The sequence below is a fragment of the Budorcas taxicolor genome, chromosome 6 (genome assembly GCF_023091745.1).
Source record: "Budorcas taxicolor isolate Tak-1 chromosome 6, Takin1.1, whole genome shotgun sequence".
NCBI classification, from domain to species: Eukaryota; Metazoa; Chordata; class Mammalia; order Artiodactyla; family Bovidae; genus Budorcas; species Budorcas taxicolor.
In genome coordinates, this window is record NC_068915.1 from 115,922,307 (window position 1) to 115,947,971 (window position 25,665).

General features: G+C 53.0%; 1 protein-coding gene across 1 annotated transcript in view; it reads right to left on the reverse strand.

Annotated features, from left to right (window-relative positions):
- Positions 1-24,931, reverse strand: part of RNF4 (ring finger protein 4) — a 38,013-nt gene extending 13,082 nt beyond the window's left edge. Inside the window, exons 1-4 of the mRNA XM_052641798.1 lie at positions 24,859-24,931; positions 10,811-10,955; positions 7,719-7,833; positions 915-994 (exon numbers count right to left, since the gene is read on the reverse strand). Of these exons, the coding sequence (XP_052497758.1) occupies positions 915-994; positions 7,719-7,833; positions 10,811-10,819 (204 nt within the window). The 5' untranslated portion in view covers positions 10,820-10,955; positions 24,859-24,931. The remainder of the gene's footprint in view (positions 1-914; positions 995-7,718; positions 7,834-10,810; positions 10,956-24,858) is intronic.
- Positions 24,932-25,665: the final 734 nt, after the last annotated feature.

Consider the following 25,665-nt stretch of genomic DNA (forward strand, 5'->3'; position numbering starts at 1 on the left):
TGCTTCTTTTGAAGGCTCGAAGCTTCTCGGAGTAACCCTGAGGCTCCAAGCACAGCCAGGATAGCCCCAAGGCCATGGGCCCCTAGGCCGAGGGGAGACTCAGCTCCCAGCAACCTCCGCTGGCCCCAGCAAACCATCCTCAGCAGCACTGCACCCCCCCCCCCCACCCCCCTCACAGGGGTTCCCCTCCGCTCTGCACACCTGCGCCCTCGCAGCATCCTAAGACAAGCGCACCCTCAGGAAGCGGGCGGGCTAAGGCAGACTCCCAGCCCACCCGGCGGGGGGCACCCTGCTTGGTGGAGCTGGGCTGCAGGGCTGGCTCCCCCATCCCGGAGCAGGTCTCCTTCCTGGAGGCCACGCAGGGGCAGGCGAGTGCCCCGGGGCAGCAGCCCCCAGGCTCCACCCTCTGGGAGCCACGGCACCGTTGGGCGCCAGTGGGCAGTGCAGGGGGCCTGCCTGCTCCACAGCAGCGGCTTCCAGGCCTCAAGACCCGCCCTGGCAGTGCTCAGCGAATGTCCCCATTCCCACCAGCCAAGAGGGTGTGAACTCACGTTTACTGGGCACCACACTGGGTGCCAGGCACTCAAATAAAGGACCCTTCCAACCCTCACAGTACCCTACTGACACGGATGGTATTATCCTCATTTTATGGACAAGCGAAGGAGGCTAAGTCACTTGCCCCAGGTCACGCAGCTGTTGCTAAGGGTGGAGTCAGAGACTAAAGAGAGACGGAGCCTCAAAGTTCTCCCCAGCTATGCAAAGGAGGCTCACTTGTGATTAATTAGAGCAATAAAGTTATGATAAATGATTTTCCTGAAACATGTTCCACCTTGAGTGCCTGTGACCAAGGGCTTCAGATGTGCCAGCCAGCGGCCCACCACCGAGAGCACCAACGTTCAGGCTCCCCCACTTACCACAACGGAGTCATTGTGAGTCAGGTCGACGACCACAGGCTCTAAAGATTCACAGGTGAGGTCCACTATTTCATCTCCAGCTTCAAAATAAAGCATTTTAACAAGCTTTAGAGGAAAAGTAAAGGCATACTGCTCAGTTTCATTAATATGACAACTACCATAACACGGCTTATAGCAAACAAGCCTGGTCCAGTAGTAAAGGGGCAAGCAATGAACACTCCTCGAGCCCTGCTCTGAACAACACTGCGCGGTTTAACCAATACACCAGCCCTCCCTGTGGCTTCACACCTCACCCCTGCGCATTCGCAGCAGAGAGGCAGCAGGTCGCCTGTGGCAGGTGGGGTGCACAGCCGGGGAGCCACCAGGCATGCTGGGCTCGGGCTTCGGGGCGGGTCTGTCTGGAAGCTCCGCTCCCCCGATCTCAGGTCAGGCTATACTCGGCACCGCAGAGGCTGTACTCTTCATCAGTTGCATTTTCATCTCCCTTTAGCCCACTGGCGCTTCCCAACTTGGTTGGGCCACAACAGTTTACTCACTGGTGCCCCAAAACCCCAACTTGCCAAGAGAGGTCGAGCCTGTCCTGCCACTTGCCTGTGGGCCCGAGAGTACACTGCACGTCTCCCCACGCATGGGACACGTGGGAAGGGCGTGTGCCAAACAGTTACCAGCACTGAGGTCTGGCAGTGCACAACCTCCATTTCTATAAACTGAAACAAGATTTATAACTATCTTTGCTTCTATTATTCATAACATTAAAAAGTAGGAGGGAAGAACTTCTAGAAATAATGGTCGATATTTGGGGAAAGTCACTTGTAATACATTTAACATATTCAAATTTTTGTTCTCCTGGATTAAAAAGTTCACAGGAATAAATATCATAATATATCAATGATTCCAACATAATTTATACAAAATGGTTTTACTGCTTTTAAAGAATAGTCCATAATGGATCTATCATAACTTACAGAACTGTTTCTCTTCCTGGTGAACACAGTTTTGGGTTCTTACAATAAAAACTATGCCAACGGGCAGCTTGTGCACGGAGTCCTGCACGTGGGCGTGAAGCTCACCGAGGACGGAAAATGCCACCGTGGAGAGCAGTGGGCCTCAGGCAGGCTGGAGACTCTGAGCCCTTTGAGAGGCACGCATGGGTTCAGTGTCCCACAGGAGCAGACTCCTGCACCTGCTGGGGGGGGGGCGTGGGGGAAGCAGGGTGGCCCAGGGCTGTACGAGTCTGTCCGAAGTGAGATCAGAGACCAGAGACAGGCAGAGGCCTCACTCCCTGAAGGGCCATGACATGACCTCAGGCAAGCCGCTTCTCTCCAACTCTCAGTTCTCGTGCCTCATAATTACAAAAGCAACCTTACCGTATGCAGAGCGGAGGGACTGACGCAGGCCATCTGCCACTGCCCTGAGCAGCCAAGCAGAGGGGAAAGAGCCAATCCGCCTCCGCCCGCACCAAATGCCCTCCAACCCAGGAAGGTCAGTGCACAGGTCTGCCTTCTGTGGGCAACTGTTGGTCTTAATGAAGGAGAAAAGAAACCTGAGAACTTCCTGAGGCCAAGTTTAAGTTGAGACACAACTTCAAAGAGAAAAGGTGGACCCAGACCGTGTCCACGTCTATGCTGCGCAGCCTCCGAGGACGGCTGATTAGGCTCAGGGGGCAGCTCTGGCTCACTTCAGCTTTGAGTCATGAACGGTGAGTCTGACACCGTAGGTCTTATAAACACAGCGACTAAGCTGGACCTCGTATAGTGCATCTGACACGTACAGCTCTGAATGTTCGTGTCACCCACTCATTTCAGAGCCGGAACAGCTCTACACAGAGCTACTGCACATACACGCGCCACGACCCTCGCGCGCGCACATGCCACGATCCTCACACACAGCCCCATTATTCATGTGTTCACGTATGCCACGATCCTCACACACACACGCCACGATCCTTGCACGCACGCACGCACGCCACGACCCTCGGACGCACACATCCACGATCCTCACACAGCCCCATTATTCATGTGTTCACATACGCCATGATCTGCACACACGCTGTTATCCTCACACACACACACACACACGCCATTATCTGCAGGCACACACATGCATGATCCTCACATACAAACAGGCCATTATCCTCATATATACACACATGCCACTCATTATCTGCGTGCACACAAACCATCATCCATGTGCACACATTATCCTCACACATACACACACGCCATGATGCTCACACACACACACATGCCATTATCCTTACACACATGCCATTATCCTCCTATACACACACACCCCATTATCCACATATACATACACACATCATTATCCTCATATACACACCACTAACTTCATATACACACACACGCCATTATGCTTATATACACACCATTATCCAAGTAAGATGGTAGGTGTTGCAAGAAGGCATCCGAGGGCAGACACACTGAAACCATACTCACAGAAAACTAGTCAATCTAATCACGCTAGGACCACAGCCTTGGCTAACTCAATGAAACTAAGCCATGCCCGCAGGGCAAACCAAGACGGGCAGGTCATGGTGGAGAGGTCTGACAGAATGTGGTCCACTGGACAAGGGAATGGCAAACCACTTCAGTATTCTTGCCTTGAGAACCCCATGAACAGTAGGAAAAGGCAAAATGATAGGATACTGAAAGAGGAACTCCCCAGGTCAGTAGGTGCCCAACACGCTACTAGACATCAGTAGAGAAATAACTCCAGAAAGAGTGAAGGGATGGAGCCAAAGCAAAAACAATACCCAGCTGTGGATGTGACTGGTGATAGAAGCAAGGTCCGATGCTGTAAACAGCAATACTGCATAGGAACCTGGAATGTCAGGTCCATGAATCAAGGCAAATTAGAAGCGGTCAAACGAGATGGCAAGAGTGAACGCTGACATTCTAGGAGTCAGCGAACTAAAATGGACTGGAATGGGTGAATTTAACTCAGATGACCATTACATCTACTACTGCGGGCAGGAATCCCTCAGAAGAAATGGACTAGCCATCATGGTCAATGAGTCCGAAATGCAGTACTTGGATGCAGTCTCAAAAACAACAGAATGATCTCTGTTCGTCTTCAAGGCAACCATTCAATATCACGGTAATCCAAGTCTATGCCCCAACCAGTAACGCTGAAGAGGCTGAAGTTGAACGGTTTTATGAAGACCTACAAGAGCTTTTAGAACTAACACCCAAAAAAGATGTCCTTTTCATTATAGGGGACTGGAATGCAAAAGTAGGAAGTCAAGAAACACCTGGAGTAACAGGCAAATTTGGCCTTGGAATGCAGAATGAAGCAGGGCAAAGACTAATAGAGTTTTGCCAAGAAAATGCACTGGTCATAGCAAACACTCTCTTCCAACAACACGGGAGAAGACTACACATGGACATCACCAGATGGTCCACACTGAAATCAGACTGATTATATTCTTTGCAGCCAAAGATGGAGAAGCTCTATACAGTCAACAAACACAAGACCAGGAGCTGACTGTGGCTCAGATCATGAATTCCTTATTACCAAATTCAGACTTCAATTGAAGAAAGTAGGGAAAACTGCTAGACCATTCAGGTATGACCTACATCAAATCCCTTATGCTTATACAGTGGAAGTGAGAAATAGATTTAACGGCCTAGATCTGACAGATAGAGTGCCTGATGAACTATGGAATGAGGTTTGTGACATTGTACAGGAAGACAGGAATCAAGACCATCCCCATGGAAAAGAAATGCAAAAAAGTAAAATGGCTATCTGGGGAGGCCTTACAAATAGCTGTGAAAAGAAGAGAGTTGAAAAGCAAAGGAGACAAGGAAAGACATAAGCATCTGAATGCAGAGTTCCAGAGAATAGCAAGAAGAGATAAGAAAGCCTTCTTCAGAGATCAATGCAAAGAAATAGAGGAAAAGAACAGAATGGGAAAGACTAGAGATCTCTTCAAGAAAATTAGAGATACCAAGGGAACATTTCCTGCAAAGATGGGCTCGATAAAGGACAGAAATGGTCTGGACCTAACAGAAGCAAAAGATATTAAGAAGACGTGGCAAGAATACACAGAAGAACTATACAAAAAAGATCTTCACGACCCGGATAATCACGATGGTGCGATCACTCACTGAGAGCCAGACATCCTGGAATGTGAAGTCAAGTGGGCCTTAGAAAGCATCACTACGAACAAAGCTAGTGGAGGTGATGGAATTCCAGTTGAGCTCTTTCTAATCCTGAAAGATAATGCTGTGAAAGTGCTGCACTCAAGATGCCAGCAAATTTGGAAAACTCAGCAGTGGCCCCAGGACTGGAAAAGGTCAGTTTTCATTCCAATCCCAAAGAAAGGCAATGCCAAAGAATGCTCAAACTATTGCACAATTGCACTCATCTCACATGCTAGTAAAGTAATGCTCAAAATTCTCCAAGCCAGGCTTCAGCAATACGTCAACCATGAACTTCCTGATGTTCCAGCTGGTTTTAGAAAAGAAAATCCCATGGACAGAGAAGCCTGGCAGGCTGCAGTCCATGGGGTTGCTAAGAGTCGGGCACGACTGAGCGATTTCACTTTATTTTCACTTTCATGTATTGGAGAAGGAAATGGCAACCCACTCCAGTGTTCTTGCCTAGAGAATCCCAGGGACGGGGGAGCCTGGTGGGCTGCCGTCTATGGGGTCGCAAAGAGTCGGACATGACTGAAGCAACTTAGCAGCAGCAGCAGAGGAACCAGAGATCAGACTGCCAACATCCGCTGGATCATGGAAGAAGCAAGAGAGTTCCAGAAAAACATCTATTTCTGCTTTAGTGGACTATGCCAAAGCCTTTGACTGTGTGGATCACAATAAACTGTGGAAAATTCTGAAAGAGATGGGAATACCAGACCACCTGACCTGCCACTTGAGAAATCTGTATGCAGGTCAGGAAGCAACAATTAGAACCGGACATGGAACAACAGACTGGTTCCAAATAGGAAAAGGAGTACGTCAAGGCTATATATTGTCACCCTGCTTATTTAACTTCTATGCAGAGTACATCATGAGAAACGCTGGACTGGAAGAAGCACAAGCTGGAATCAAGATTGCCGGGAGAAATATCAATAACCTCAGATATGCAGATGACACCACCCTTATGGCAGAAAGTGAAGAGGAACTAAAAAGCCTCTTGATGAAAGTGAAAGAGGAGAGTTGGCTTAAATGCTCAACATTCAGAAAACGAAGATCATGGCATCTGGTCCCATCACTTCATGGGAAATAGATGGGCAAACAGTGTCAGACTTTATTTTTGGGGGCTCCAAAATCACTGCAGATGGTGATTGCTGCCATGAAATTAAAAGACGCTTACTCCTTGGAAGAAAAGTTATGACCAACCTAGACAGCATATTCAAAAGCAGAGACATCACTTTGCCGACTAAGGTCCGTCTAGTCAAGGATATGATTTTTCCAGAAGTTATGTATGGATGTGAGAGCTGGACTGTGAAGAAGGCTGAGCGCTGAAGAATTGATACTTTTGAACTGTGGTGCTGGAGAAGTCTCTTCAGAGTCCCTTGGACTGCAAGGAGATCCAACCAGTCCATCCTAAAGGAGATCAGTCCTGGGTGTTCATTGGAAGGACTGATGTTGAAGCTGAAACTCCCAATACTTTGGCCACCTGACACGAAGAGCTGACTCACTGGAAAAGACCCTGATGCTGGGGAAGACTGAAGGCAGGAGAAGGGGACAACAGAGGATGAGATGGTGGATGGCATCACCGACTCGATCGACATGGGTTTGGGTGGACTCTGGGAGTTGGTGATGGACAGGGAGGCCTGGCATGCTGCAGTTCATGGGGTGGCAAAGTCGGACATGACTGAGCAAATGAACTGAACTGATCCTCATACACACACACACACACACACACAGACACCATTATCCTCATATACAAACACAGTATTATTCTCACAGACACATGCCGTTCTCCATGTGTGCACACACACCATCACTGTCATATACACAAACACGCCATTATCCACACACACACACACAGGCCATTATCCTCATACGCACGTCATTACCCATGTGTACACACATGCCATTATCCTCACACACACACCATTATCCATGTGTGCACATACGCTGCTGCTGCTGCTGCTAAGTTGCTTCAGTCATGTCCGACTCTGTGCGACCCCATAGACGGCAGCCTATGAGGCTCCCCCGTCCCTGGGATTCTCCAGGGAAGAACACTGCAGTGAGTTGCCATTTCCTTCTCCAATGCATGAAAGTGAAAAGTGAAAGTGAAGTCGCTCAGTCGTGTCCGACTCTTAGCAACCCCATGGACTGCGGCCCACCAGGCTCCTCCGTCCATGGGATTTTCCAGGCAAGAGTGCTGGAGTGGGGGGCCAATGCCTTCTCTGGCACATACGCTATTATCCTCCGAAACACACATGCCATCATCCTCACACACACAACCATAATCCTGATACACACACGCCATTATCCGTGTGTGCACACATGCAATTATTCTTACACACACACATACACACCATTACCCTCCTACACACAATTATCTGCACGCACACAAATGCCATTATCCTCATACACACATAAATAAATGCCATTATCCTCATATAAACACACAAACATTCTCACTCACACACATGCCATTATCCTCATATATACAAACATGCCATTGTCTGCAAGCACCATGCCTTAATCCTCATACACCGCCCCCCCCATTATGCACCGTTTCAGATGAGGAAACTGAGGCCCACAGGTGTAGCCTGCACCAGGCCAGTGGCTCCCAACTGATGCTCAGGGTCGCTGGCAATCTTACCGCTTTCCACGAGCTCTATAGGTTCTGCCTCCAAGGCCATCTCAGGTGGGGAGGTGGTTTCCCGAGTTCGCTTCTGGGCTTGTCTAGAATTTACTGTCCCACCACGACGCTTTCTCTGAGGGTTTCCAGGGAAAAAGAAACAGTTACATAGCTTCTGACCAGTAAGATTTCTGCTAGAAAACTAAAAAAGGCCAAGTCACTGAGCATAAGACCATAATGAAAAGCCCTGAGGCTGAGGTCCTTTCAAAACTCAAGATTCTGGCACTGAATGCTTAGTGAGAAATCATCCAAAATACACAGTGAATACAATTCTATAAGGTGAAGCTCCTGTTATACAGACTGTTAGTCCGTCAAACGCGCATGCCACACCACTCCATGGAGGCCTCTGGCCCAGGCTGGAATCAGACCAGAAGCCCCTTCTTTTAACCGAAAGTTACAGACCTATTTCCCTTGGATTTGCATTTGGCCCACTGAGCACCTTTTGTCTTTCAGCCCAAGGCCTTCAGTTCCCCAAGTTTCTATTCCCTGTGAAAAGCAGGTCTCTTTTTGGGAAAGGGTTCTGGCCTCTAAATTTTTAGAATACTATCAAGTTGTAGTTTACACCCTAATAACCACTCCCCACAGCTCCAAGAACCAAAGTTTTTATCTATTTTTTCTTGAGATGAGAACTTTAAAAATTTTTTTATTGGAGTATAGTCGACTTACAGTGTCGTGTTAATCTCTGCTGTACAGCAGAGTGACTCACGTATACATATATCCTTTAAGATTCCTTCCCCACATAGATCATTACCGAGTACTGGGTAGGGTTCTTTACGCCATACAGTAGGTCCTCCAAAAACCAGTTTCAGTTCCTAGGGGCTTCCAGAGAGACACGCCTTCTGGAAGGTCAGAACCGTTAATCAGCATGTCTGCAGTCAGACCCCGTGTCAGGCTTCCGTGGCCTTGCACCAGGTGCCAACGTGCTCCAGCACATCTGGCCTGTCCCCTGCATCTTCCTCAAGAGATGGGGCCTCCACCTGCCTTGTAGCTTTATTATCGCGCCCTGTGCGGCCCCACCCAGCCCTGGCTCTGTTTCAGCGCTCCTCCCTGCCTTGTCCCGCTCCTCAGTGGCACTGGGCCCACTGTTTACAATGGGCGACATGGGGCTGAACTTCCTCACCAGTGGCAGCCCCACAGAGCTCTCCTAAGGATGAGGCGTTTGCACAGCGCTGAGCACCAGCTGAAGACACCATCCCTACACTCTCGTGCCTCGCCAGGCATCCGCACCGTGGACACGCTGGCAGGACAGGGAAGTGTCCTCGGGACCCACACAAGATTAAGGAGTGCCCCTCACCCAGCCAGTCCTCGCTGGCAGCAGAGAAGCCGGCTTCTCTCCGTGTTCTAAGCGCTGCTCTCCTCTCACGGCTGCCCGAGGAGCCGCCTCCCAGCCCAGGGGGGCCTGGAGGCCAGGGGCAGCAGGGAGCCGCTCCGTCCCTCAGGCCAGAGGTGAGGCTACCGCCGGGGGTTTCTAACTTTGCCCAGCAGCTACCAGATTACCTAGGGCTCTACCCCACTCTCTTTGAAGCTGTCCTGATAGCTTCCTTCCTTGGAAAAGGACTGCGTCTTTCTCAGCAGACACAGCTGAACAGAGCCCTTCACGCCCCTACTGCGCAGCTTCTCTGAGGGAGGAAGCAGCAGTCATGGGTCCTGGCCACAGTCTGAGTGCGGAGCCCTAAAAACCCCGTCCCGGCCACGGCAGTGATGTGTCCTGCTAACCCTCAGCGCAAGCCAACAGCAGTCCTCTCCTCTTTCAGCCTCCCCCTGCCCTCTTCACTGGACCAGCTCTCACACAGCTTTGAGGGGCTTCCTCGACTGGCAGCGCCACCGTGAGGCCATTCTCGAGCCCTCCTGCTGGCCACCTCGTGCCCCCGTCCTCCTCCCCCTTCCCCACAGGGAGCCCCGCACTTCCTCTCCTCCTCCACCCACACACCCTGGAGGCCAGGCTCAGGCAGCCTAGGACCCAGGAAGGCTCTGCCCCGCCCCGCCTGTTATTTTCATCTCACTTGCCTGCCATTTACCAGCAGAGCCCTCAGAGGGCTGCAGCCTGGTGTTAAAGCTGACCACCTGGCCACTGCCACACCTTATTCACACTGCCCTGAGTGGAGTTTAACCAGCTTCTTCACAGCCGCTCACAGAGGCCACACTGCTGTCTGTTCAGAGTGCGGCTTCCAAGGGGAGGTGCCCAGGTTTAGGAGGCTTCCCTGCAGATAAGGGACTGAGGTGGGAGGTCACCTGGACTTTAAAGGGCAGGTCCAGGGGCCTGGAACACAGCGGGCACTGCAGTGGTCAGAAGGGATGGACCAAGGGGAGGGAGGTGGGCCAGAACAAAATCTATAGGACTCCTACCACTCTTCACCCCGGGAGCGCACTGGTCAGCCTTCCCGCCACCCCAACACCTCTAGAACCTGGAGAGAGGATGAGTCTCCCAGCTAGCCCACCGGCCGGGAATGCTCTGCTTCAGGAAACAGCTGTTCTGAGTTTACATCACACGAGCAGAGTCGCTAGTAGGCAGTAAAGCGGGGAGGGGGACCGTCAGGCAATCTCTGGACTCGAGGGGCCCCCGGTGACATCTGGGCTACAACAAACCAGAGCTACCTCTGCCGTCTAAAGCAGAAGTTACACTGACTTACCCACTTCGGCCACTGAGCGTGAGAAAACTCACCAAGGGTTGTTCTCACTACCAATGCTGGCATCAGACCAAGGACTACGCAGGGAGCAGAAACAGGAGGAAAAGCGGGAAACTGGGCTGTAAGTAGTTAAATAAACCAGGGCCCTAACAGTTCCAGGATGCCAGCAGCGGCTCTGGAGGTGTGAAGTTTCAAACCCTCAGCCGTTCTTCTCAGCCTTCTGTCTTTAGAGCACCGACCAAAACACTGGCAACTCTGACCAAAGGCAAGCAGGCTGATATAACTGCCGAAAGGTCCCATACACACTCTTCCAAGAGTGAGGGTTACTCAGAAGCAGCTTTATGATACTCTCGGAATTTAGGTGCACAAGGAATGAAGTAGGTGTTTAGTCTTAAAAAACAGAATCCATGAACTTGTAAAACTCACCGTACTCATGGTGCTCCTTGGCGCCAACCTACAGGAAAACACAGAGTCTAGACCAGGCCTGGCCTCAGCCTCTCATGCCTGCTGGTTACTCATCTTGACTAGTGCAGGGATCTGCACGCCAGCAGATTTCCGGAATCTTCAAGCCCTGGAAAATAAAGGCATCCAGTTGACAAATGCTGCACCTGTTTTACCAACAAGAGCGCTCCGCTTAATCGTCTACGGGTCCTTCCTGTCAGCTGCGCACTTTGCTGAGCACTTTACGCAATCACGTCCTAATCCACATCCTCCATGGGAGACACATACCCTCGTGGAATACAGGACAACGTAATCCCACAGCCTGCAAGCAGGACCATTAAGCCACCTCTTGCCCTCCTGGCTGCTGAAACACACACAGATGCTCCTTGGACGATGGCCCCGTCCCTGCCTGTCTAGACTTGCCCCCGTGGGGCTAAGATGGGCTCTGGCCTTGTCGAAGTTGTGCCCACCTCCCCCAGGGTGTGCCAGGAGACAAAATGCAAATGGCAGGGTGCCAGCCAGCTGCTGGTCACTGGGTGACCTACTCTAGTTAGGCCGTTCCAGGCAGCCGAATGGTGATGACCTGTGACCCATTAGGGGAGCAGGCAGAGGGGACAAAGCCCAGGTCTCTGTTATGAAAGGAGAAATCCTGAACCCTCTTGCACAATCTGTGAGGACGCGGCTTGCCTCACTCAAGCTTAGGAAAGCAGCTATTGCCCCATGACTCTGACTGCGAGAGGCTGGGGACCCTGAGCTCACGGCCTCTGGTTCACAGCTTCCTTGGATGCAGTGATCCTGCCTCACTGCACAAGCTCTGAGGCTCCTGCCAACTGGGAGGGTGGGTGACGCTGAAGCCCCCTCCCATCTTGAATCCCCTCTGGAGTAATCAAGAGGAGATCAATAAACAAAGGGACCCCCCCGCCCCCCCCCCCCCCCCCCCCCCGCCCCAGACACACACACACAAAGACAAGAAACCCTTGCAGAGTCCTTCGCAGCTTCTGGGAGGATGAGAATCAGAACTGCTCCATGTGACCGCACAACCCCAGAAAGGAAAGAGCTTCCGCCTCTCCCCAAGACTGGGAACTGGGGCCTGCTGCAGGTGCCCGTAATTCAGGGGAAGCGACAAGGGCCACCAGTCCTGACCCACCCTCCGTGCCCAGCTGAGACTCTGCCACTGGCAGCAGATGAGCGGAGAAGAACCAAGAAATGGTGGGTTGGGAAGCCAGGCAGGCTCTGGGAAAGGCAGAGAGCGCAGCAGGTGCGGAGGCTTCTGGAGAACGGAGGCCCCTGGTTCGCTCAGGGCCCACCGAAGGTGGGGACTAACCCTGGAGATCTGAGTTCAGGGACACAGTGGCGAAAGCAGTGAAGGAGCAGCCGAGATGTGCAGACGGGCTTCTAGCGGGAGAGGCCTGAGCGCAGGGCAAGGCCGAGGGACCCGGGCAGGGGCAGAGGGAGGCGGTGGCTCCGGGTCGGCCCGGCCGGGATGACGGGGGTTTGCACAAGGACAGGCGTTCTCAAAGTGGAGCCCGCATCAGGCTCACTCACCTGGAGGGTTTGTTAAACTACATTCGGATTCAGGAGGTCTAGGATGGGGCTCACAAGTCCCAAGGCAAGGCTGATGGAGCCACTGAAGGCCACGCCACAGGAAGGCCTGTCTAGGAGACGGCCTGGGAGCTGCAGAGGACCAGTCATACACACGTGACAGACAAGGACAGGGGGCCTCTGCCAAACACCCTTCTCCTCGTGCCTGGGGCTGCCGCCTCCTCCACACGACCTCCCCAGCCTGGCACCCTCCTGCCCTACTGCCAACACGGCTCTGAGCAGCAGCTGACCCCACAGCCTTCCCCCAGGTCCCCATCAAGTCCCGACCCCTAAGCCTGGCCTGCGGAGTCCATCGGGCCTTTCAGTTAGAGCACACCCGCACAGCCAGACAGCAGGGACGGGGGTTGCAGCTCCAGACCCCGGCTTGTGGCCTTGGTGAGGCGCCGGCTCCTCTGTGCCTCATCTGCCGTGAAGCCGCTCAGTCGTGTCCGACTCTGACACCCGTGGACTGCAGCCCGCCAGGCTCCTCCATCCATGGGATTCTCCAGGCAAGACCACTGCAGAGCGTTGCCATTTCCTTCTCCAGGGGATCTTCCCAGACCAGGGATCGAACCCATGTCTCCTGCATCAGTAGGTGAGTTCTTTACCGCTAAGCCCTCAGGGAAGCCCAGGCCTTATTTGCTTGTCTATAAAACAAGACAGCATCGACCTCAAAGGTGTGTGAGGATTACAGGAGCTAATAGAGAGAGCACCTGGACCAGTACCGGCCCTTCACAGGCTCATGGACCTGTTCTGCCAGCACAGCCTTGCACCGCCCATTGCACAGCCCCAGCCCTCTGCCCAGCCCTAAGAGGCTGTGGACCGCCGCACCCGACCCAGCTTCAACACGTACCCACGGGCTGCACATCTCCCCACACCTGCACCCATCAGCACGGCTCCTGCCCTGGGAACACAGCAGTGAATGCATCCAGCCCCCAGCTCCTGCCTGGGGTGGGTGCCGGCAGACAGCTCAGGTGTTGCAATAATTGGGACATATGAGCCCTGTGCAAGGGAAACCAAGAGGGCCGGGAGAGGCCAGAGGTTCTCCAGGAGCAGCCCCACTGAGGGAGCGTCCAGCCAGCTGAGCCTTTCTCCAGCACCCGGCAGTCTGCATCCGGGCGCACCCCCTGACCGCACGGGCCATGCAGACCCCGAGTAGTTTACTTTCCACCAGCGGGGAGCTGCTCTACAGCGCTGTGCTGGAGTCTGTCACATGTCAGCATCAGCCATAAGCACACACATCGCCCTCCCTCGAGCCTCCCCCGGCGCCACGGGTGCCTCAGACAGTCTCTCCAAGGAGGCTCACAGCTGGCCTGCTGCATGACCTCGCCTGACACCCTCAGGCCGGCCCAGGGGTGCCCTCACTCGAGCCTGGCACAAGTGCCTCCCAAAGCAGACATGAAGACAGTCCACCTGGCGGGCACGGGTGGCGGCGGCACCTCCCCAGCCCCTGGGGACTCACAAGACCAGATCACACGTTGGTTCCAGAGCCACTGGGCTTCCTGGATCCTAACCCAGAACTCATCGATTCCAGCAGTCTCTCTCAGAACTGAGAAGACTCTTGATACAAATGTCACTGACAGTGATCTGTCTGCTGAGCACAAGGAAATAACTTAATGCACAGACCTTTGCTGCTCCGAAGCCTCTTGCCTCCTACTTGTTTTAAGCTTTAGGTTTTCAAACACTGTTGCTCCAGACGCGTCCAGCAGCTGTGCCACAGGGCTCTGTGCTCCTCAGCGTGCACACCTTCCCTGCTCCCCACTGCCCACCTGCAGCCCCAGGCTCTGCTGCACCCCCTGCCTGGTTCTCCCTTAGCGGACAATAAAGGTCAGCGGTCAGAGGACATAAAAGGCTGGAAGGCCAGCCTCAGGGAAATCTGCCAAGGGGCTGGATTTCACCAGAGAATGGAGGTGCGAAGACCGGGGTCAGGGGGTCTCCCCAGCAGACCAGTTTGCGGACATGGAAGTGCAATGTGTGGACAGAGAGGCCAGGGGTTGTGAGAGAGATGGCCCTCACCAACTACAAAACGTTCTGGGTCATGCAGCTAATAGAAGCCACTAGAACAGTAAGACTAACAATAGCTCAAACACAGAGGTCACTTCTGTGTGCAAGACACTACAGCGCTCTCCACACAGCATCTTGGATAATCCTCTAGCCCAACAAGGAGGCAGACACTATTATGGTGACCATTTCACACACAAGGGAGCTAAGAATGGTCAGGGGTTAAGTAACTTGCCCACAGTCCACACCTAGTAAACACCAAGTCTGGATTTAAGCCAGGGCAGTTTGACACCAGAACACCAAGTCTTAAAAACACAAACAAGCCAAAGTCAGATGTATTAATTCTAGAAACAATATGGAACACGGGTGTTTCCCAGGTTTCTCAAACGTAGGTCCAGGAACTCCTTCCAACATGCCAACACTCCATCTCAGCAACACCCCCCACCGTGGTTTCCAAAGCAAACCATGCAGTTATTCAGCATGCCTCACCTGAAAAAGTGCTAGAGGCCAGGCCTCTGTCTACTTCGCACCTAGCTAATCCTTTGCCCAAAGGAGATGTTCCTGTTTATTGACGCGGCGAATGGCTCAGAAGTGAGAGAGGGTGGTTAATGTCCCTGCCACTAAGAAAAGACCAGGAGTAGAGGTGGCACCGGAGAAGGCAATCGCACCCCACGCCAGTCCTCTTGCCTGGAAAATCCCATGGACGGAGGAGCCTGGAAGGCTGCAGTCCATGGGGTCACTGAGGGTCGGACACAACTGAGTGACTTCACTTTCACTTTTCACTTTCATGCATTGCAGAAGGAAATGGCAACCCACTCCAGTGTTCTTGCCTGGAGAATCCCATGGATGGAGGAGCCTGGTGGGCTGCCGTCTATGGGGTCACACAGAGTTGGACACGACTGACGTGACTTAGCAGAGCAGCAGAGGATGGCACTGGGAATGGTCAAGAAGGCTAGATGCCAGGACCCCTTAATGCTCTGACAGGAAGGTGAGGGAAAACCAGCCCTTGCAAGATCATCTATCTGGGTATACCGTGGGAGTGACGCCACGGAACTGGGCTAGGAAAGGGATAAACAAGGCAGACACCTTAATTTTAGAAATGCTGAACGTTGGTATCCAAGGAGAAAGGTCCAAAGGCAACTGAAAAACTCAGGAGAGAGAACCAGGGTGGAGGGAGAGGTTTCAGAATCTGTGTTACAATCTGGAAGTCAGGTGGGGGTGGGGGGTGGGGGAGTCTGAAGAGAGACTCAAAATGCAGAAAGCAAGCTGGGAGAAATTGGACATCGGTTAGACAAAAGCTGGCATTTCAAGGAGACGGCAGCAGTCAACAGGCAGACCTAGAAAGAGGACAGAGAGCTGCCCACAAGGAGCTGAGCCCCAGTGGCCAAGCAAGTGGAGCCCAAGCTGCTACGGAGGGCCCAGCCGGGCTGCCTGGAGGTGGTGACACTGAAGATGAGGCCCCGAGTGACGGAGCTACTCAACACACACTGGCGGGCAGGGCCATCCAAGGGGAGGAGAGGATCCGCCGGAGGCGAGCCGTGCGGTGTGCAGGAGCCCTGAGGCCCACACGCCTCCCAGGGCGGGGCAGGCAGGCAGGGGTTCATATAGAGACAGCACCACCCACGTGTGGAGGCCCACGAGAGCCTGGACGGCTCAGAACGCAGATCCGTATGGAGGCCTGAGTAATCCAGGCAGAAGTAAGCTGTGTGGCTTGGAGATAGTGCAAAGTGTGGACAGAAGTGAGACCACCTGCTGGATGGCAGCGGGGAGCTGCGAAGGTTAGTACCTTCAGTATTCTCACAGGTTTAACGGTCTACTCAATCATGACGTTATTGCCAGAGGTTGATCTTTTCCCAGAAGGCTACTATGGACACGAAAGACGACCCCCCAAAGTTAGGAGGGGTGACGCACAATCTTATGTGGCGCCTCCCCTAATCCTAACCTGTGCGTTTGACTACATGCGAATGTCTACACACATCACGGCTAGAAACTGCTGGGCAGTGTTGGCTGCAGCTGGATCCTGTGGCCTTATGGTCCCACGAGCCGAGAGAGGAGGGATCAGCAGAAAAGGGGTGGGGAACGGGTGCGCCAGCAAACAAGGAAAGCTGCAGGAGTCCAGGGAGCTGTCTGGGCGAGGAGCTCTGTCCAGCCCGGGCCCCAGCGGCCCATGGCACCCTCAGGCGCCAGGGCAGGTGAGGCTGCGGCCATCTGGGCTCTCAGGTGGCTACCTGGGCGTGTCCGAGCAGGAGACGAGAGGCAGCCACATCGGGTCATGCACTCCCGTGTGGCCATTACAGAGCAGATCTCTGTCAACTCACGAAGCTATTCTGAGACAGGAGCAGAGTGAGTCTGACTCAATGCCAGCATGGTGAAAACAGAAAAGAGCCTCAACCTATAGCATCTCATCAAGGCAAGGCAGATTTATCAGCAACTGACTAGGCACTGAGCCCCTGGCTAGTACCAACGGTCCAGGTCGCATGTTTTTAAAGTTGCTTTCTGGTCACGCCTTGCAGCTTGTGAGATCTTAAAAAAGTTCCCCGTCAGGGACCAAAGCCGGGCACTCGGCAGTGAGAGCACGGAGTCCTAACCACCGGAGGACAGGTGAGTCCCCGCCAAAGCTCCTTAAATGAACACTGACGTCACCGCCACATCAGCGACCAGGCCTCAGAACTTAAGCAACAGTAAGAGCCTCCTGCTCACACAAAGGAGGGCGCACCGTAAGGACAGCAACCAGAGACGGCCAGATGAGCCCCGGAGCCCTGCTCACACACTCGGCCTCCAGGCCTCAGTTTCACCACCTTCCACGGGGGAAAATAGCCCCTACCCCGCAGCCGTGACACTGAATCAAAGTGCCCAGGAGGTTCCAGCACCCTGGACGGAACCCTACCAGCTGAGTAATTCAACAATTCCGTGCATGGGCTTACTCTCAATCAAGCTCTGCTTCAGGGATTGGAAATACAATGGTGCACAAAACAGACACTCACGGAGCATACATTCTAAGTGCAAAGACAATCAACAAATTAAGTAAGAAGTAGGTATTACCTCAGAAAAGCCAGTAATCACAGCTCTTCTTACAAGTGTGAGTGCTACTAGATGAGAGCAAGAAGGAACTGGAACAAACGTTTCCGCTCTCAGCAAGTTCAGTTCACTTCCAGGAGAGACTTGGCAGGACGTGGCTGCTCACCCCTGCCCAGGCAGACAGGAAGCTGGAGCCAGCACGGCTGCGGGGCGGCCCCCTCCCAGTTACTGATCCCTAGAGGAGGCCCAGCGGCCCACCCACTCATCTCTCCCGAGGCGCCACAGGGACTCGGCCTGGCAGCTGGAGACACACGACTCGGCCTGCTGCGCACTCACCGCGCGGCCCTGACCAAGCCAGGCAGCCTCAGAGGCCTGAGGGGGCACCAGGGGGCTGCACTCTTGCTCGGGGTTCCTCACTCTAGGAATTTTCCCCTTTTCTCCAAACAAAGGACCCAATGAAGATGGCTTTTTCCTTCTACTAGAGAAAAAGAACAACTCTTTGGGTATAGAGATGTTCTACTTTTGTTTACAATTCAGCCTTGAGGTTCAAGGGCCCAGAATTAAGAATGAACTTAGTTAAAAAAAAAAAAAAAAGAAAAAAGTAGAAAGAGTATTATTCGGCCTTAAGAAAAAGAACCCTGAAGATACTATGCTCAGTGAAGTAAGACACAAAAGGGCAAATACTGTGTAATTCCTCTTACATGAAGGCCCAAGACACCAAATCCAGAGACAGAGAGTAGAATGGTAATTGCCAGAGGCTGGGGGAAGGTGGGGGACAAGGAGTTTTACTTTAATGAATACAGAGTTCCTGCCTGGGAGGATGCAAAAGTTTCTGGAGACAGATGGTGAGGGCGGCACAAGGCGATTTACTCAGTGCCACTGAACACCTGAAGTGGTTCAGGTGGTCTACTTTACACTATTTCACCGCAACACAAGAATTAAAAAATAAACTTTATTTTCTTCCCTGGATACATACCTTCAATAGGATTTAATCAAGTACTCAGAAATGCTCTGCAGTGGGTACAGCTGAGAAACATCTGTAAGGAATGCACCTGTGGGGGGGGCCCTCAGTCTCCTCCAAGCTCTGGGATGTCCAAGACACGACTATGACTCTAGGATCACCAGAGCGCTGGCTCACCCTCCTCTCGATGAAACTCTTCTCAGGAATCTCCCCACAGCTTCACATGCAGGGTAAAGACAGATCCCCCCAAACATGAGGCTGACCCTTTGTCAGTGAAAGCCCTGGAGCCTGGCAGGGAGGGGCACCTCAATTCTCCACAGCCATTATCTCCCAAGGTTGTACTGGTAATAGGTTTGGATGGTTTTCACAAGTGGGAGGGATATCAACAGACACCAAGTTCAACCAATTAATTTTCCAAGTAAGAAGTTGCCTACTTGATCCTGCGACCACTCCTTCGCAGGAGGTTTCTCTGGGATACACAGCTGCACACCTCAGTGGCTGCTCCAGCCCTGACCCCCCTAACTAACTTCTCATTTTTTTTTCAGTCACCGTGGCCTGGGCTGGGGGCGCGGAGAGGGTGCAGCGAGGGGAGGGCTGGTGATATTAATACAAACAAGGGTATTGCAGGGGGTCAGAAGCAAGAAAAATATAATGAATGAAACCTCAGGATCCATTTCCATCAGAGGCTGAAAACATACCAGAGACCGAAAACATACCAGAGGCCAAAAAGACAGACCCTAAAACTCCCAGGAAGCAGGCATGCTAGGCCTGTGCAGATAGCACCAAAGCACAAAGCCAGGGATCTCTGCTGCTTCTGCTCAATCAGGGACCTGGGAGGGGCTGGGGGGTGTGTGTAGACTAAACCAGGATGGCCAGGGTGCAGACTGTGGTGGTGGCAGGCGGGAGTCAGAAGCTTATAAACGTGGCTCTTTGACATTTACCCACACCAGACAGCAGCCCAGTCGCACCCCCCCCGCCCCCCCGCCCCCCCCCCCGAGAGTGCCTTCATTTGCATGAGAGGGGAAAGAAACAAGAAAGAAAGTGAAGTCTCTCAGTTGTGTCTGACTCTTTGCAACCCCATCGACTGTAGCCTGTCAGGCTCCTCTGTCCATGGGATTTTCCAGGCAAGAGTACTGGAGTGGGTAGCCATTTTCTTCTCCAGGGGATCTTCCCGACCCAGGGATCAAAGCCGGGTCTCCCGCATCGCAGGCAGACACTTTACCGTCTGAGTTACCAGGGAAGCCATAAGAGGGGGGCTGGTCTCAAACAGCCCCGCCCCCAGGGGTCCTCAGCCAAGGAATGGCCTTCTATTCAAGCAGATACACAAGTGGGCTGGCTAATGGGTGCATACATGCCATCGCCAAGTGCCAAGCCAAACCCGATTCTCCAAAGTCTTGGTGGTGGAATCCAGATCCTCTCCAACTCTCTTCCTCGGAAGTAAAATAAGTCAATGGTCCTTGGCTCCGAGGACAGCAAGCACCTACTACAAGGGGAACGCAGGGAACGTTCTAAGGGCAAAGCAGCAAAGCAGGAGGGAGAGCGCTCAGCGGCCAGAGGAAGTCAAAGCTTAACCTGGGAGCTCAGAAACGCCTGCCAGACTCCAAGGGACCCAAGGACATCACACATGTTCCCAGAAGACCACACCCACTGCCTTCCCGTGTGCAGCCGACCACTGAGTGGTCTGGCCTCACCTGCAGTGACAGACACAGGACTTCCTAAAAATCGCCGTACAATACAAAAAGCGCAGAGAGTTTTTGGGTAAAAGCTGAATCGGGTACAACACTCCAAAACGGGGACAATTTCACATGCACGGTAAGAACCTAACAAAAGCGGTAGTAGAGACACACAGTGAATTGATGCAGCTGGCAGGTGTCTGAGGTGTAGATGGTCTTTGTGGCTTGGTTCAGCCGACTTCAATTTTCCATGCTTACCTACTGATATCTGCAGATGAGATTATGCGCACTAAACTCAAGAACCCCATTATATTCAGCCTGTTTCTTAAAACACCAATCCTGCTGGAGTTAATCCTTGCTTCCAAACAACTGTTGAGAGCAGAACTGAGTAAAATCAACTATACTTGAATGCATTTATTGAAAACAAACCAACAGAGAATGGACGGTGCCTCACTTCAGGTACTGTGGATGCCAGTCCCAGCACCGTGATTTGATATATGCCGTTCGCTTGCCGGCAAGGGTCTCCTACCCCATCCCACTCTGGAGAACTGCTCCTTCTTCTAGATCTACCTCAAAGAAATGTCTCCTACACTTCTGTCACTCCTCGTCCTCAGTTTTTTCTGTTGCACTCCATCTGCTAAACATAACTCTATGTCAAAACCCATCAGAGAATGCCCTCCTCTTTGAACAGCACTTGGCACAAACATGGTAGCTAAACAATTTTTTTCCATTGAAATTAAATTACCAACCTCATGAGATACTTGGAAACGATGGCAGATTCTTCAGGATGGCAGAGTGTCCTGAGGCGAGAAAAAGATGGGGAGAGGGGACCCCGATCACACTGCAAATAGAGATACAATCACCACCGGGAAACAAAGGGACATTTAAAACCAGAAGATCACCAAGGGAGAATAGGACAGAACATCTCTATATGAAGCATGTTCAACTTGAAAATAAGAGGCCACAACCTTAAGTTTTTAAATATTAGTTAAGAATTGAAAAATATCAAGAAGGTGTTCAGAAAAGCAGCAGGTCTGCTATAGCAAGCAGCAGAATTCAGCAACAGTTTGGTTAAAATGAGAAGTGAGGTGCAGCAGACAGGAAAATGCCCAGGTCCTGAGACTACTTTCTTGGGCGAGGGGGCCACTCAGGAACAGAAACTAGACTCAAGAGTACAATACAATTACTGAAAATTAAGTTTCTCAAGAATATTTATAATTAGACCCTTTTTGGGTAAACCTTCCTTGAAAAAGAAACATAACAATAAACACTAACAAAGTTCAGCAAAAGGAACAAAGACATTGGGGTCTGAGGCTCGGATGCTGGGTCTGCTTCCTAACTGCACGACCTCTGTCTCTCCTGTGCTTCAGGATACCTAAGATGGAGCTAAGCAAAACTACCGGGCAGGGTGGATTTTTAAGTGGTAGAGACCCCTAAATTTAGTAGACATGATTATTACATCGCAAACCTACCTTTAGAGACATCTGAGTCACACTCCTCCAGCTAGAAAAATTATGACTCCAAGGACTTCACTGAGGTCCAGTGGCTAAGTTTCCAAGCTCCCAATGCAGGGGGCCCAGATTCTATCCTTGATCAGGGAATTAGATCCCACATGCCCCGACTAAAAGAGTTCACAAGCAGCAAGGAAGACTGAAGATCCCTTGGGCCACAACTAAGATCTGGTGCAGTCAAGCAAGTAAATATCAAAAAGAAAAAAATTATAACTCCCAAACAAAATGACATTAACAGGTAATAAGGCCGTTCAGGAGATATTCATTTTAAATTTGTCTATGTCAAGAAGATCTACATAGCAAGCGAGTCTCCTCAGCGATCCTGAGGCGCCTACTGGGCGTGTCAGGAGACCATGTGGCTTCTGGAGCACAGGAAAGCCTGATGGTCACAACCTCTCTTCTGCACAAGCAGGCTACTGATAACACTCATTCTGGAACGTTCCCAAGCCTTTCCTTCTCTTCTAAATGAGGTATTCACTAAACCTGCCCAGATTTACTTATGCCTGAGGGAAAAAACAAAGCAAAACCCGTCCAAAGAAAATTCCCCATCCCTGCGGAGCGGCACCCTCTACCCCACGTTTACTCACACTTGACCTGTAACCCTGGGATGAGGTGGAATCTGTGCTCTGGGCCATCCTTCTTAGAGAGGAAACCTCAAAATGCCTTGCTCTAAAAATTCCGAAAGTTCTTCTAAGAAACAAGCTATTTAAGAAAGATAAGTCAGAAAAGCTCATATGATTCATATCTCACTCAGTAACAGAGTCAACCTTGTAATACTCTACAGGAGCCACCTTATCCCTCAAAAATCCCTAATTTGGGGATAGTGAAAAATGTATATAAATCATTCCAAATAAGACATGGGTAACATATACAACACCCTTGGCTGGTGGCTCAGAGGGTAAAGCATCTGCCTGCAGTGCAGGAGACCTGGGCTCGATCCCTGGGTTGGGAAGATCCCCTAGAGAAGGAAATGGCAACCCACTCCAGTATTCTTGCCTGGAAAATTCCATGGACTGAGGAGCCTGGTAGGCTAGTTTATGGGGCTGCAAAGAGTCGGACACGACTGAGCGACTTAACTAACATATACACAGGAGCACACAACACGTACAAACCAACCAACTTGTGCACGTGTTTTCATCGAGCAGCACCCCGTCTTTCCCAGAAATTGGCAAGGCTATAAACTCCCAGACACAAACTCTGCTGAAAGCTTTTAAGTAAAAAGTGAGTAAAGAACTTCCACGACTGGCAATCACCAAGTTCAGTGACTAGTCCCTTGGCGTGTGCACGCTCAGCCGTGTCTGACTCTTTGCAACCCCACAGGCTATAGCCTGCCAGGTTCCTCCATCCATGGAATTTCCCAGGCAAGAATAGCGAAGTGGGATGCCATTTCCTTCTCCAGGGCATCTTCGCGACCTAAGAATCGAACCCATGTGTCTTGCATCTCTTGCACTGGCAGACGGATTCTTGATTACTTGCACCAGCTGGGAAGCCCCTAGTCACTCACTACCCTGGCCCAAGCTACCCTTCCCTCTCTTCCTAACTGGTCCTGACGCAACTAGTTTCGTCCACCTTTCTAACCATCCTTCTCATACACAGAACAGTGATTTTTCTAAAATGCATATCTAACCCTGTTAAGTTCCCTTCTTAGAACTCAATTCAGTGATTTCCCACTTGGCCTTCAGATAAATGCTGAATTCCTCATTGTGGAGGCACACCACAGACCTTCTGTATTCTAGTTCCTGCCACTTCTCCAGCCTCATCTTATGTTTCAACCTTGGGGAATACCCCTCATGCTCTCCACTCTGGCTCCTCAGCTCCACCAGGGCCTGTACCACGCCTATTTTTGTCCAAGCAAAAGCTTGGCACACAGAAGACCTCAAAATATCATGACTTAAAATATTAATGTATGAATTCTTAAAGGGCGGGGAAGCCCCTTTTTTTCTTTACAAAGCATGAACGCGCATATAGCTCATAAAGAGCGCATACACTAGGAAGGCAGCATGAAACTGCGCAGAGAACAACTGTTCGCTGAGAACAATTAGGAAAACAATGTGTAAAAAAGGGGAAGGAGGGGAGTCGTGATTGTAGAAGGTTTACAAACACTGCCCTAAAGCAAGGTTTGAGTCCAAGTCGGAAGCTCAAGTTCAGGCCATACAGATGGCAGCATTATTTGAATGCTCTCAAACTCATAAGGGAAACCACCCCAACCCCTCAAAAAACAAACCACCAGAAAAACAAAGCCAAACGATTCCCTGCAACTTTTCTTTCATAACCAGTGGGCCCCCAAGCTCCTAGTCACTGAGTTCAAAGGTCTAGTTCTGCAGTCAGGGAACTCAGGCTGTGACCTTGGGCAGGCCGCTTCAGTCTTCCCGGCCACAAGCTGGAGGACAGAGTGCAGGACCGCAGAGCTGGAGACCCCAGGTCTGGTTCCAACAAAAGTGGCGCAGAAGAAGGAAGGTATGGCCGTGACAGTCCACGGGCAGGGGCTGGAGTTACACAAAAGCCCACACCCCACGAAAACGCCTACCAAGGCTCTGAACTCTTCCCCTTTTCCCTCGACGGGTGAAGACGTGGAAAGTGGCCTGCGCCGAGTCCTGGGCTTCAGGTACCCGTCTCCAGGGGCCCGCCGCGGGCTCGGCCACAGGCCTCGGCGGCTACGCGTCCGGCCAGCGCGCGGAGCCTAAGACCCGCTGAGCTCTGCCCACCCCCCCGCCTCGAGCGTGCCAGCCTCGGCCCAGCCTGGAGGCGGCTCCGCCCGGCGGCCCGGCCGCCTCGCCAGCCCGCGGCGGCGGCCGCCCGAGCACACAAAGGGGGCGGCCTCGGCGGGGACGAAACCCTCGCCCGGCCTCCCCGCACGCCCGCGCCGGCCCGCGAGCGGCGCCCCTCCCGGCCTTCCCGGTGACCTTGGACGCGCCCCTCCCCGCCCCGCCGCCTCAGTTTCCCCGGCGACGCCAAGACGGGGGCGCCCAGGCTGCGGCCCGCCCGGGGCGGCCGACACCCGCGGCGAGGCCTCCCCACTTCCGCGCCCGCGCCAGGCTCGTGCGGCCCCCGCGCGGGGCCCGGGGAGAGGCTCTCGGCCGTGCGTCGGGGCCCCAGAGGGGTCGGCCGCTCCCCGGCGGTTCCTCGGGACGCGGCGCCAAGGCCTCCTCAGGCCGCGCGAGGCCACCAGAACCCCCGAACCCGCCCGGCGCTGCCTTGCCGCCCGCGCCCCCCGCGGAGTCGAGCCCTGCCTGGCGCCGGGGAGGCTCAGCGGGCGCGGCGGTTGACGCACTCGAGCGAGGGAAGCACCTCCGCGAGCAGCTTCAGAGAAGACCTCCAGCAGACGACGCCGCCGCCGCCGCCTCAGCACCGACCCACTTCCTCTCCCGCGGCCTCGGCCCCGCCCCCACGCCTCCCTACTGGCCGCCGCCGTCCCTAACTCCCGCGGTCCGCCCGTGGAGAGGGCTCTATTTTCACTCCTATTGGACAACAAAACCATCTATCACCACTTTGAAACGCGCCTGCTTCCGGCCCCGCCCAGGCCCGCGAACTCAAAAAAGCTTCTGCCTTCCCGCGAGAGGAGCGGCCGGCGCCTCTCGGCGCGCAAGGCCTGCCGGGAGTCGTGGTCCCGGCTGGGACACGCCCCTCTCTCCACCTAGGTTCTCTGGGATCTCCGCCGCCTCCACTCTGGCCTCCTGACCGCGCCAGGCCCTGGACCCGCCCGCGGCTGGTTCCCGCGATCCCGGGCCTTTACCGGGCTGCTGGCGGAGATGGAAGGGAGGGGTGGGAAGCACGGACCAGCCCATCTGCGGGAAGCCGGAGGAGGCACTCAACCGGGCCGTCTGGGAGGGCTCCCCGGGGGGAGCTAGCTGAGCATCCAAAGCACTAGAATGGAGGAGAGCAGTTCCAGGAAAAGAGGGCCTGGGTGGACAAAGGTGGGCGCGCATGGCCAGGGAGCTGAAGGCTGCCCAGTAGGCCAGGGTGCAGGGGTTGGGAGCGACGGGGGTCGCGGGAGGCAAGAGGCAGACCTCGGAGGGCTGGGAGTCTTGATTATTCCAAAGACTGTAGGTGTCAGGAAAGGGCTGAAGACGGAGGAGAATTCCCGCCGGCTTCCGG